General features: G+C 47.0%; 2 protein-coding genes across 2 annotated transcripts; one reads left to right on the plus strand and one right to left on the minus strand.

Annotated features, from left to right (window-relative positions):
• Positions 1 to 315: 315 nt before the first annotated feature.
• LOC135400520 (uncharacterized) lies at positions 316 to 879 on the minus strand. Its single transcript, XM_064632352.1, has one exon. It carries the CDS (start codon positions 877 to 879, stop codon positions 316 to 318), a length of 564 nt encoding a protein of 187 aa, XP_064488422.1.
• A 9,961-nt stretch (positions 880 to 10,840) lies between these two features.
• Positions 10,841 to 13,143, plus strand: LOC135399662 (engulfment and cell motility protein 2-like). Its single transcript, XM_064631397.1, has one exon. It carries the CDS (start codon positions 10,869 to 10,871, stop codon positions 12,993 to 12,995), a length of 2,127 nt encoding a protein of 708 aa, XP_064487467.1. The 5' UTR covers positions 10,841 to 10,868; the 3' UTR covers positions 12,996 to 13,143.
• The last annotated feature ends 487 nt before the right edge of the window (positions 13,144 to 13,630 follow it).

A 13,630-nucleotide genomic window follows, 5' to 3' on the forward strand; every position in this document is an offset into this window, starting at 1 on the left:
AACACGTGCAGCACATGGTCCACCTTCAAATATAATATTGGCACAACACTTTTAAGTTCAACTGAGGTAATACGGGCCGCGGAACTACTGACATGCGATTTTAGCTAACCGTGTCCCCAAAAGTACACGCACGAGAACATCTTACACAAGTCACTGTAAAGAAAAATCTCCAAAGACAATCACAAAAATATAATGTATATGAAAATGTATATCACAACTTTTAGCGAGCATTTGTACTGAAGAAAATATTTCAGATGAAATCTCACTGAGTGTAGTACGGTGATATCTCCTCTGGAAGTACCTTGCACAAATGTCCTACAAAAATCTATCCGGTGCAAAAATCGGTGCAGACAGATTTGTTACACCAGCTGTGATCATAACGATATCATCTAGGATAGGTACCATGCTCCACAACACTCTGGTTGACAGGATTTTGAATACCTTTATTCTTTGAATTGCACGTTCCACATGAACCCTTGCGGAAGCAATGCTTTGCGTCTGTAGAGCTTCACGCTTAGGAAACTGTTTCATCTGTTTCTTAAAAGGTGGCCTCACCACATTAACAAGGTGTTGCTCACAGATTGAATCAATTAAAAATCCCCTGTCCACCTTAAGTGCATCGCTGAATGGTTCAAGTTTTTCGACAAAACCGCTGTCCTCAAATATTTTTTTATCAGAGGCCTTACCCCCGTAACCCTTAGAAACAAAGGCGATTATGCCACCAGGTGTAACTGCAATCATATATTTGCATGTAAATCCCTTCTTGTAGTAAGAGTACACGTTAAGTGCACAACTGAGGCACTTTGGCTGCGACACTGGGATTTCAGTGCAGTCAAGAACTGCCCTGACATTTTGAAACTGCTTGAACTGCTTCGGCATATTCCTTATTACCTCGTCCTTATCAGGTAGCACTACAACTGATGCCAAAACCTGGGCTAGAACTTTGACAGTGTGCGTAATTACACTTGAGCATGTTGTAAGCGAGCAACCAAAAAGCTTGCTCAAAAATGTTGTTGATACATTATGTTTCAATTTCATCATTGTCAGCACAATCTTTTCTCTTGCTGACAGCTGGTGCCTTGCAGAAAGAGTAACTATGTTTTCATAGCACTGTACAAGTGAATTGAGAAGTGCTAGTGATGGCAGACCAGTGAAGGATGTTATGTTTGCATCATTTATCATGAGTGTAAACTTTTGTGCAAAGTCACCTGAGGTAACTTGGACTGCTCTTTCCTGGGTGGTAGATGGCATTGAGCTTCCTGTCTCGTTCTGGATGGTGCTCTCTAATGACAGCATCAGTTCTGCTACCTCGATTTCAGCAGCAGAGTACTGTCTGTCATCTTGGGGCTCGGCCAAGGTGTTTTCGTCACAGCCGCAACAGTGCACCTTTCAAGAAAGAACAACAATTTTGTTGCACAAACTTGGTTTTCTGGTCGTTTCCATTGCTTGGTGTTGTGGTTCAAATACATACATTTAGGCTAAAGTGAATAACATGAACCATGAACACATGGTTGCACTTACGTTGTTTTCTTGGACTTGAGAACGCCGCTCCTTGCGAGCCAGTCTCTCATCGCCAAGCCTCGCCTCTCTTTCAGCTCGTTTGGCATTGAACGTTGATGTTGTAGGGAGGTTTCGACTCGGCACTGCCGTCTTCTTTAGTCGCCTCGTCTTCGTGGGAATTTCTGTGGCAGGGAGAAGACACCGAAGGAAAGTTACAGAGCGCGTGCACCCACGATATTTGCACGCTGAACGAAGTGTACGTAAACTGAAACTTACGTGTACGTAAGCTGTATGTAAGTGAAACTTACGTGGCAAGATGTAGTCCTCATCACGAAAGTGTTTAGAGCAGACAAGCATCGTTGGGGTGACAGTTTTCCCGATGCGAAGGCGATGTATCCATGCTTTGCGGCGATTTGTTCGACGCTGTGGCTGGTCGGAGTGATTTTCGTTACCGTGTGGGAAGTGATGGAAAGATATTGATTTATCTTTCCATCTGGCTGATAGACACTGCGGTACGCTACAGAATTCCTTCGACACACGTTTTTTGTTATGTGGACACATGCCGCATGCAAAACACTCGCAATGTCTCCCGTACAATCGAAGCGGGCCGCCCCACTACCACTACTACGTCGTGACCTGTTTTCAGAAGTTCTAAGCTTGAGCGCTAGGTGGCGTCCGTCTTGCTGGAGTTGCCAATACTCTTCTTATATGGTAAAGCACCTGTCGCATCAGCAACGGTGTCAGAATGTCCAATCCAGGATAATCACGCGTGCAGTGGACGCCTAGTTGTCCTTCGTTCTACTAAACAGGCTTTGGGGCTGTATCTCAACGCACGAAAGTCGCTACAAGACCGGAAGCATAACATCACTGAGGCACCGTTTACATTGGCATGGGCGCTACACCCCTGATCCAGTATCGTGGTCCAGACACTGGTCTTCCTCTGGCCTTCCTCGTGGAATTCCTAATGGACACTGATCTCCTTTATACACCCCTTCGTAGAACTGCAGTGGTATTGTGACTTTTATGCCTGTGAGTACTGACATTATCTGGTCATGACAGCTTCATGTCATACCCTGGATGGAGATTCAAGCGGAAGCCTAAAGTTGGGAGATGGGCAATATTTCGCACGGAGGCTGTTCGAAAAGACTGTCAAACAGAGAAAAGCAGGATCTGTTTGAAACTCGGTGGTTCCCGATCTGAAGATTTTGTTCGGATCAACCTTCACCAGACTGTAGACTTTTTCCACTGTTCGGCGTACCTTCGATGCATTATCATTATTCATCCATTATCGCCACATCCTTTTATATCTCGCACCAGGGTTCCCTGAGATAGCGAGCCACAAATTTCCTTACCCTTCGTCACTGCACGTCTTTGTTGTTGTACACGGACACACTAATATGATGTAGGACAGTCGTTCGCCATTGAAACCGAGCCCTACCCCACAGCCGTCTGAGTGGTGAGCCGATTGCGATTACATTCGATTGCAGTGAGCTCACGAGGTCGGTCCTCGCGAAAAGGTTACAGAGGGGGCTGAGATCCTGAAGCTGATGCGTTGAGGTTGATAGCGGCCCCTAAACTTTGCAACGGTCCTTGTAAAGAGCTTTGCTGCACGCCGCTCTTCAGCGCATCGTATTGTCCCTGCAACGCCAGACCTCTGCCCAACACAGAGCGTGCGGTGCGACTTGCAGCACGTACTGATGGTGTGCATTCTTTCCCAGCAAGAGCGCGGAGAATCCTGTATTCTTGCAAGAGAATACAACGACAACAAAACAACAACAACTTTATTTTTCGCTTTGGGGAGTGAGGAGGTTCATCGCCACAGGCGATACTCTACCCCATTGCTGATGGGAATGTGGGGAATAAAATAACGAGCCCCTTCACAATAACGATCGAAGTCCGATGGTGTCCAGAAATGTCAGAAGAGCTTTGAGCGCAGAGCGTTGCTGGGCTGGATTAGGCCAGGGACCAAGCAATTTCTATAGGGAGAAGGGGCAAGAGTCCAGCTGACGAAGAGACTCGGAGAGTGTGGTTCGGGAAGGGTGGTAGTGGGGGCAATGAAGAACATTATGCTCCAGATCCTCAAGGACACCACAGTGGCAGCAGGTGGGAGAGTCAGCATGTCTCAAGCGGTAACGCCACTGAGCTGTAAAGACAGTAAAGACATCCTGCTTTTCTGCGCTCGATATAGTTATCATTGATGCGATCTTCGCGCTGTCCTGGATCGGGTATGTCCTTGGCCATTAGATTTGGTTTCAGTGACCCCCATTGTTTTAAGAGGTTGTTCCGTGCTCTTGTTATCCCGAGGCTTGAATATTGTTCAGTAGTGTGGAATAGTACTGGTCTAGCTCTGACATCTCAAACCGAGGATATGTGAATCTGTCATGACAGATATTTGGGAAGGCGTTTCTATTATGAATGCTTGATAGTTTTAAATCGCTGCGATATACAGTCGTTGGATTGTAGACGTACAACTCGTGATTGGGTTTTCCTTTACAAGTGTGCGCTTGGTATTTTTGACTCTGGATGTTTGACGCCAGCTATTTGTTTATCTAAGACATTATCAAGTGTTCGAAGTGGTTCAAGTGAATTTACAAAATCCAATAATACGGTTGCAAGGAATAGGGTACATGATGCTTGTGATATTGACATGTATATTTCAGACGTTAAAAAATTCAAAGGGCTTTTAACTAGTACTTAATCTACTATTGTGTATGTCAATTTTTTAAATGAGTGTCTTTGCGCCATTGTTTGGGCTCTAGGGCCGTTTATGGGCAAGCTAATAAGCGAAATGAAATGAAATTATATTGGAGAATGCCACATCACATTCAAAATCAACTTGTTGATGTGGCTTGTTGCTGAGGCAACGCGACAAGCGTTCGATGCCCCCATGAAATTTGTTGTGAACACCTCGGCTACTTCCGCACTTTTGTTGTTGCAGTTATTCATACATTCAACTTATGTACATGCGAGGGTGTTACCCCAGGTGTTTCAAACTCGCGCGCAGTCAAGCCTTTTAGAGATGATTTTGACACCACCCAACAGATGGAGCAGCGTGCTTAGTCCTAATCTCCTGCCGGCTATCAGCTTACCCCACGTGACTCTCCAACTGCGCCTCCTCTCGTTTTTCGGTCACCTCTTCCTTCTCTTGGACGCACACTTTTCAAACCTCGCTGATATCGCCGTGACAGTATGTGGTGGTGGTGGTGGTGGTCGTGGTGGTGGTGGTGATGTTGAAAGGGCTTGCCGTTGTCGGCCTCACGTATGTTGGCAACGTCACGACTGACGCCCTGGGGAAATGTGCGTCCTGGGCCGACTTCTAGGGGAACTGTGCCGACATATGTCTGAAAGCGTCTGAGGAAAACCCAGGAAAAGTGACAGTATGCGCATTCTGCCATCCCCTCCGTCTGTACCAATTGCGGCCTTCGTGGATCAGTTAGTAGCGTCTCTGCCTATTGATCCAAAAGGTTGTGGGTTCGATCCTGGTTGAGAACACCAGCAGTTCGGTGGCGTAAGTTGACTATGTGATGTGTGCCATGCGAAATAACTCTCTTTGTTACGACCCGCTATATAATGTAATTTAATATAAGTTAATAACGAATCAATTTTAATGAAGTCACAAACAAAGTGAAAATTTGTCAATGCTGTTTAATCAATGCTCCAGGGCACTACGCATTCCGTAAATACTATATAACTGCAACCTTTATAGTAACTTAATCTTAATTTAGAAGAGTAATACAATATAAGACAACGCAATACCTGATTGCATTTACAGCTGGTGTACAGCTGAGGAGTACAGCTTTTTATCGCTTGCTAGGTGTTACGGTAGACGCAGGGCTGTCTTGGGTGAAGCACATAGCGAGCTTGGAAGCCAAGGTCCGCCGGTGTGTGGCGGCCCGTGTGTGATGACGAAGACGTGCCTCTGCTGCCACGCGCTACGGGCTGGCACGGCAGTTCTACCGGCACCGTCCTAGCGTGAGGCCACGTCCATCTGCCCGCTGGGACATTCCATCATCGCCGGTCAGGACTCATGTAGAGGAACTCCACCTCCTCTACAGGTGGATTGCGGTGATCAGGCATCTGGCAGGCATGAAGTGGGGCAGTGCCATGGTGTCGCTTTTGGCCGTCCACCGAGATTTGGTTCGCGGGTCACTTGCATACAGCTTGCCTGTGTTGAATGGTCTTCCACTTTCCTCAGTCCATAAGCTTCAGTGCCTCATGGCGCGCAGTCTCCGAGTGTGCTTGGGAGTCCCTCGGGCGGCAGAGACCCATATGTTCATTGCTGAGGCTAAGGAAGCCCCACTTGAAGTTCTTCGCTACGGGGAGACGTGTCGGCAGTACCTCCGCCTTCTAGCTCACCATCGGCGGCATCCGCTAGTTAGGAAGCTGCGGAGACGCAAGCACAGCAGTGTATACACCCATGTGTCTCTCAACTGAAGGCTAGCATACCTGACTTTGTGGTCGCACCCACAGCTCCCAGCACTCCTCCTTGGACGTTTCCGGTGCCCTGCATTTCTCTATCGGCGCCTGGGCTAACGGGGAAGAAAGGCAACGTCGCTGCATGCGTGACGAAGCAGCTCACTCTCGATATGATGAGCTCGTGTTATGATACTTCCACCGCAGTTTCCACGGACGACTCAACCACGGGGGGAAGTTGGTCGTCTGCCTTTGTCATTCCCTCCGAGTCAATTTCAGATGGCCATCATCTCTCACATAAAACATCGTCAACATGCGCTGAGCTTTATGCTATTATTTTCGCCTTGCGGAAAATTACTGACAGCCCCGTTCGCTCCTGGGTCGTTTTTATAGATTCGAGATCTGCACTGCAATGTGTGGCAACTATGGGACTTCGCGGCTTCCTCAGTCCCGTGGTCATTGAAATTCTACAAGTATACCAGAATGCAAGCGCACAGGGCCACTCTATCGTCTTCCTGTGGATCCCGGGTCATGTGGGCATCAGCGGAAACGAGGACCCAGATCGAACAGCCGCAGGCGCGCACCAGTACACCCGGCGTGTCCCCGTCATCTTTTCTCGGGGGGATCGCCGTTACCTCGTCTCAAGCCTCACTGGCCCCATGATGCAGTCTCAATGGCAACGTGACATCACCACCCACTCATCGGTTTTACTACGTTGACCCCAGCTTGTCCCTTACTCTCCCCCGCGGAATGCCGCGTTCTTTTGCCACACTCTTCCACCGCATGAGACTTAATGTGGCGTTTACACCGGCCTTCAAACACCTCCTCAGTGTCGGCGCGTCCAGCCTCTGTTCCACGTGTGGTGTGCGTGGCGACCTCCATCACGTCCTCCTGGTCTGCGGAGAGTACGATCGCAAGCGTGCCCTCATGCAAACCGCTCTCCAACGCGTCGATCAACGCCAGTTCGACTTAGCCAAAATTCTCGGGCCATGGTCGGACCCCTCCCATCTGATGCAAGGCTACGAGCTGTTGCTGAGTTCCTCTCCAGCACAGGACTAATGGACGAACTCTAACCGGACAACTTTCCATCATCATCACTTTCTCATCCCTTCCTCAAGCGCAATGGGGCAGTGTACCGCCCATAACGGACCATAATGACCCACCACATCATCATCCCATTTATGTGTGTGTGTGTGCGTGTGTGTGCATTTACAGATAATTGCAGTCAACACAAACGAGCGAATGGTACAGCAGAAATAATTATTAGGTAAATAAATACCCGCAGCGAGGTATATCGTTTGATTCGTATCCGAGGGCTAGAATACTATATCGCTGGGGATCTATCCAAGGCCATCACAGGTAGTCTGTGATGGCCTTGCATCGCTTTGTTGCGCATTGGTAATCGCTCGGCAAAACTCACTCATGAGCATGGTCATTCATGCTCAATGTGGTGAATGAGTTAAGCATGAGCGAGCAAACGGAGAGCTGAGCAGGGGGTGAATGAGCACGCGTGAGCATATATGTATAGAGCTGAGCAATGAGTGAGTGAGAGCCTGAGTGAGCAAACGGAGATCTGTATAACGAAGGTCTCGGGATTACCGCGGGCGCTATGTAGATAAGCCGGACGAGTGCCCCTCCCCACTACCAATCTAAACATCATGATAGCCCATTGAGTCCTTCTCGATCCTAAACAGTTACAATGGTAGCATATTGGCTAAATCGAGTCTCATGGTGAGAGTGGCTGCAGATGCTACACGGAGGAACCCGATATACTTGACAAAATTCACACGTATGAGCATGTTCACCCATGCTCACTAACCGTCAATGTGACGAATGAATTGAGCATGGGTGAAGCGAGGAGCTGAGCAGGGAATGTGTGAACATGAGTTAGCAACTGAGTGGCGTGTGAGCGAATATGAGTAAGCAAACAAGGAGCGGAGCTTGAGATGAGTGAGGATGAGTGCGCAGGAGTTATAAGAGCCGACCCCTGCAACCACAACAATAACAGATGATGATGATTAGGTGGGGTGTTTCGCCGTGGCGGTGCGGTACCCTACCCCATTGCACGAGGAACATTATATGAAGATGATGAAGGAAGGATGAAAATACGTGAACAAATTAAAAGGTCTGGAGCAATCCAGTGGATGATAGGAAGTCAATGAGCAGGTGAAGAACCCGACCATGGAGCACAGGATCTTCATGCTCATGAGAGACCACGCTGCCGGAGAGACCACGGCCTGCAAGGATGGCAGAAGACGACTTCGAGAACCATGCAGCTATTGATAAAAGTTAAGCAAAGTGTCCCAACTACGTAATAAATATGTTATCCTTTTACTGCAAAACTGTTCACATAAGCGATATTTCTGTGTTGCATCATCTTCGTATTTCAAACAAAAGGATCGCGTAACTTTTTTTTTTTTAGTAACGGTAGCGGTACTCTGTTACTTTAAGAAAGAAGTATCGATATCGGCATTTCGATGCTTTTTACTCAAGTAACGAGTATCGGTATCGCGATACCATATTTCGGTAGCGGACACAACTATATATATGACTTAGGAAGACACCACATGACATATTTCAAAAGCGTTTCAAGCGGTGAAATACAATGTTAACCAATACTTTGGTTGGCTTCTGCAGGAAAGCAAAGCGTTAAACATTTATTCGAATACGCGGAAGGGGAATGGTTATTTGCATCATTCCAAGGAACGCACCAAGTAAGGAATGTAGTCAATGTTTTCACGGAAGTTCTGCATGCCTTCCTGTGCACCGTACCTGTACATACGTGTCCGATATATATGAGCATAATAAAACGTGTGAGGTAGTGCCTCAACAAATGTGCAATACGTCGGAAACCGAACGTAAACTGCGCAAGCGTATCCTTCACTGTTGTTTCTGCGATGCGGCTAAAACGGCGCTGTAACCGGGTGTACGCCGAAATAAACCATTAAAAATAATACATTAAAAAATATACGCTTAAGGATATCCTCGTAAAAATCCGTCTTCCGAAATAAATCGCTGAAAAGTCCATGGCCCCAAAATAAACACTACCAAATAAATCATAGTTAAATCATAGTAAATCATCATCAGTTCCTGCGGATCCCTTCTCGGTGAACTATGAAAAATTTCGTGTTTGTTTCCTTTTTGTTCGTTTGTTTTTCTTCTTGTTTGTCTTTCTTTTTCTTTTTCTTGTCCTTTCTTTCCTGGGAATAGCAAGCCGCCGTAGCGCGGGCTAACCTTTCCCTCCTATTTTTGATATAATAAACATATTCCCCCATAGTTAGGCTTAGGGTGTAAATGTGCCGAATGTTAATTTAAGGGCGACACGATGTTGTTCTCAATGCAACGCCACTCGAACGTCTTTTATGCATATTTCTACCGTTGTTGATAATGAGTCTTCTAATGAGAGATGGAAAAAATGAAATGTCCAGCTTAAAAGTGCAGAAGACGACGCAGCACCTCGGCGCCCAGACGACGCCCGATCTCGGCATCCACGGTCTCAAAAAAAAAAAAAAAAAAATGCCGTATTGTGCGTGAATCCGATATCACTAACTGTCCCCTCACCTTCACGTCGTGGTGGAGGTGGTGGAAAAATTGCTCGCCGAGTTCGGCGACGCTTGTAGCGGGCAACGTCGCGACTAACCCAGGAGGATGAGGTAGATGATTAGATGACGATGCGGTTAGATGAGATTCTAGGCAGTAGATCATTACGCGTGAAGATCTTGAGGCGGCCAAGGATGACGCAGAGCACAACACAACACACAGAGTTTATATCAGGTTAGGTAGGCCGCAGCGACGATCTTGAGGCGGCCGTGTGGGACAAAAAGGCTCGGTTCATAGCCAGCAAAATAGCACCTGCTTAAATGCCTGTCAAAAACGTAGGATGAGACTTGTGTCTTTTAAGAAGCAGACTAGGGCAGCAGTCCGTTTGCGCTTCTCAGCCGGCGTAGTGCCACCAAAGATGACGTCGGACAGCGAAGGGATACTTAAAGAGTTCGCGATGTCTGTGAAAGTCGTTTTAGCGAATGAACTAACCAACATGCTGTTCCGATGTGTACGCACTGCTAGGCCTAACGGCCGAAATATGCCTCGCTAAAAGCACTTTCACAGACATCAAAGGCACGTGAAGCGGAGCGATTGATTAGATATGTCGAATTTTTAAACACTGCATACCATTTTGCGAAGAAATCGGAGCGGTTTCTCTGTTTCGAGACCGTGAATTTCGAGACAGGAAATCTCGTATAATCGGGGATATCGAGGCCTTGCCGACGACAGTCTTACTATTTTTCGCGCATCAGTGAGGATTTCTTTTGACAGATCTTTTTTTTCCTTGATGAGTTGGTTGGTTTCGTGAAGTGTATTCCTGCGAGTTGATTTTGCCACCGTGGATGTTGACAGAGTTTATACCTTATTTTTACTCTTACATTTCCATGAACGTGAACATGTTTGGCACAGGTGTGCCTTGTTGGGTAGAAACTCAACAGGATCAACGTGGATCCAACCAAAGTTAGCTCGAAAGAGGGATCCCGACGTTTCGGAGCCGAATCGGCTCCTTCTTCAGGGGTGACGAAAAGGCCATTACATCTTACATTTCCGTGCTTATACTCTTTATATCTTATAATTTAATTTATCTTGAAAAGTGGATTTGTACGTGACTTAGTTTCAATGTTTCTTCAATTATTTATTTCGGCGTCACCCTCTGTAACCGCAGCTGTAATACAACGCCTAGGAACGCTATACCCTGAAAGCTTACGTAGCACCGCCACACAACGCAAAAACCCCATTTTTTGCAGCGTGACGGCGTTAATAGTCCACACGATTAAACGCAACGCAAAGTCCGCACGTGTTATTACAGCAGCAGCGTGCACATAATATAGATTTATCATCTCCTTGACACGCAGATGACGTGGCTGCGATGCTCTCTATACGAGGCAGTCCTTCGTTGAAAAGGTAGCATCATGTCGACGATGAAAAACACAACGACCATTAAGGTAGGCGTCAAGATACCGAACCGCGACGCTGAACTTTTGGAACTGGACCTGAGCGCCCCCCTGGCAGACTTCGTTGAAGACCTCTGCAGACGGGAAGGGATTGCGAATGCGAAAGATTATGCTCTCGCGTTTGCAGATCGCAAGACTGGATACATCGTCGAGTCGAGAAAGCAAGACATCAAGAATGGCGACCTGCTTCAGCTGACAGATTCTCCATCCAAGAAGCGACAGGAGATTATTAGGAACCTTAACTTTGGTGCCATGGACGGTAAAGTGTCGGCTTTATGTATGTTACTTGAACGGGTGACGGATCCAGTCTTCGTCACAGAGTTCATCAGCAACGACGGACATAAGTTGCTCGTAAGTGCCATGGAAAATGGACTCTTTAGAGGCAAGATAATGGGTAAGGCTTCGCAGTGCTTCGAAGGTCTTATGGATCACAGCGTTGTCTCGTGGGATATTGTGAGTGAGAAGTTTGTAACCCGGCTGATAAGGCACGTGAGTTCTGCCACTCGTATCGATAACGTCGGCGTTGACACGTCGCTGTCCATATTGGAATCTGCGGCCACGCAACGCTCGGACCTCTACAGTGTTATACGTACGACAATGCCCTTTGGAAACTACGTCAACTTTGTAGGAGTCGGTTCGATACCGGTGCTGAAAAACGCGATCGCCCTTTTGAACATTATGTTCAAACGAGCAGATTACGCGGAACGACGTTCTCTAGAAGGGCTCATATTAAAATTTGGGCTCAAGAATATGATATGGCACCGTGTGTCCCACATAACCCAAGTGGATATTGAGCTGGCCCACCAACTATTCGTGATGCAGTCTCACCTTTTGAATTTGTACGGAGAAATGAGAAATTCAATGTTTGACTTGATGGACTCGAGTCACGAGCAAAAGATCAAGTTGCTGCTCAGGTATGGGTTTGATATTGACCCAGACGCCCAAGAAACGCCAGATGAGCATCCTTCGAATCTCTTATTAGCTGAATCCAAGACGCTTGGGTACACAGCAGCGCCAATGAAGGACTTTATGAAGCCGTGCGGAAAATTAGCTCTATATTCTCTCGCATATTTCGCGGAGCATGACAGCGCGAGTTTCTCGAGACTGGTACAGGAGAACAGTACCTCGTCGCAGGAACACAGCTGCCCTCTCGTTGCGAGCAGCATCAAGCTTGTGGAACTTCTCTGCGACCTCTTCCGCATCGGAGAAACCGTGGCGGAGCAGGGTATCTTCTACCCCATGTTCTTTTCGACTCGCTACTTCTTTGAAGAACTCTTTATTGTGGGAATGAAGCTCGTCTTCAAGACCTGGTGCGAAATGAGGGCGACGACGGAAGACATCGACAAAGTGTTCGGCATCGTTCGCGAACAAATCATCCGTACTCTAAAAAGCGAGCAGAACAGTCCAACAATCCAGGATTTCAGGACATCCTTATGGCAGATGCCCTACTCTGTAGTTGTTAGTCAGCTGCAGAAGGAAAGAGCAGAGAGGGAAGAATGGGAAAGTCAGTCTGCGGCTGTTCGTCAACTGCGTCAATCCCTCGTGTCCGATGCCGTGGAGCTGGTTAAGACGAACAGACTGAATTTTCTCTGCACGGGAACCATGTTTCAACGCTACACACAAAAGGGACAGAGACTCAAGGGCAAGTACTGTTACGCGATGCTCTCTGACAATCACAAATATATTCACTATGGCGAATGCGCTGCTGACGACGAGCCGAGACTCGAAGAGCTGCAACACACACATATGGTTTCAGAGATAGAAGAACTACTCACTGGGTCGGACTGTCCTCATACTCGAAAAGGTCACAAGGCCACCACCGATCTGGCCTTCTCCATTGTTCGTTGTTACGAAGAGCCGCCGCTGAACTTTGTGGCGCCAAACGAAGTTGTGTTTCAGTACTGGATAGATGGACTGAATGCTTTAATCGGTCGTCCCATGACCAGTGAAGAGACCCAAAGGGACTTGGAGACGCTGTTGCACATGGAGATTAAATTGCGTCTGCTTGAGACCGAAGGACTGAGCATTCCGGAAGTGGCGCCTCCTATTCCGTCTAGTCCAGAAAACTATGATTTTCATTCTTGAATACCTTCTATCGATGTTAATGAATATAACGAAGCGCCATAATGAAACAGTGATAGTGAAACATTGCTTCAAGTCAGTTACGATGTTACCGCGTAAAAATGTTTTGGATCAGAACAGCTCATATACGGTGCGTTAATAAATCATGACGTGAATGGCTATCATGGTTTCAGTGAATGTTACTGGCCCAATATATGGCGCTGCAGTGTAGTTGGATTGAGAGTGCATGATGTGCTCTATTTTCAGTCATTTTTATTTTTATTTTATTCTACATAAGGGTACCAGGATAATGGAATTTTTCCTACGTGTGCTACTTGGCTAACCACAGAAGACATGATTTTCTCAGAGACATGGGGGATGTCCTGAGGTGAAAGTGGGGCAGTGAGCCAGAAATTAAGTAACAAATGTACACAGTCATCGTCGGTTCATGTATTTGCTGCTGAGGCGAAGCTGTTTATTTATCTTTTGAACGTATCGAACCTACTATGTCTTCGTAGTGGCGTAGGCTGCATTGTAACGATCGAAATGCATGCTTTCGTGGCTCGCGTGACCCAGTCGAGGCAGGAATCATATACCGAGTTCAGCGTCTATAGCGACGAATGCTATCGTATGTTTTTGCAGTGGATCTGGGGCCATTG

This window comes from Ornithodoros turicata, chromosome 7, assembly GCF_037126465.1.
Source record: "Ornithodoros turicata isolate Travis chromosome 7, ASM3712646v1, whole genome shotgun sequence".
Taxonomy (NCBI): Eukaryota; Metazoa; Arthropoda; class Arachnida; order Ixodida; family Argasidae; genus Ornithodoros; species Ornithodoros turicata.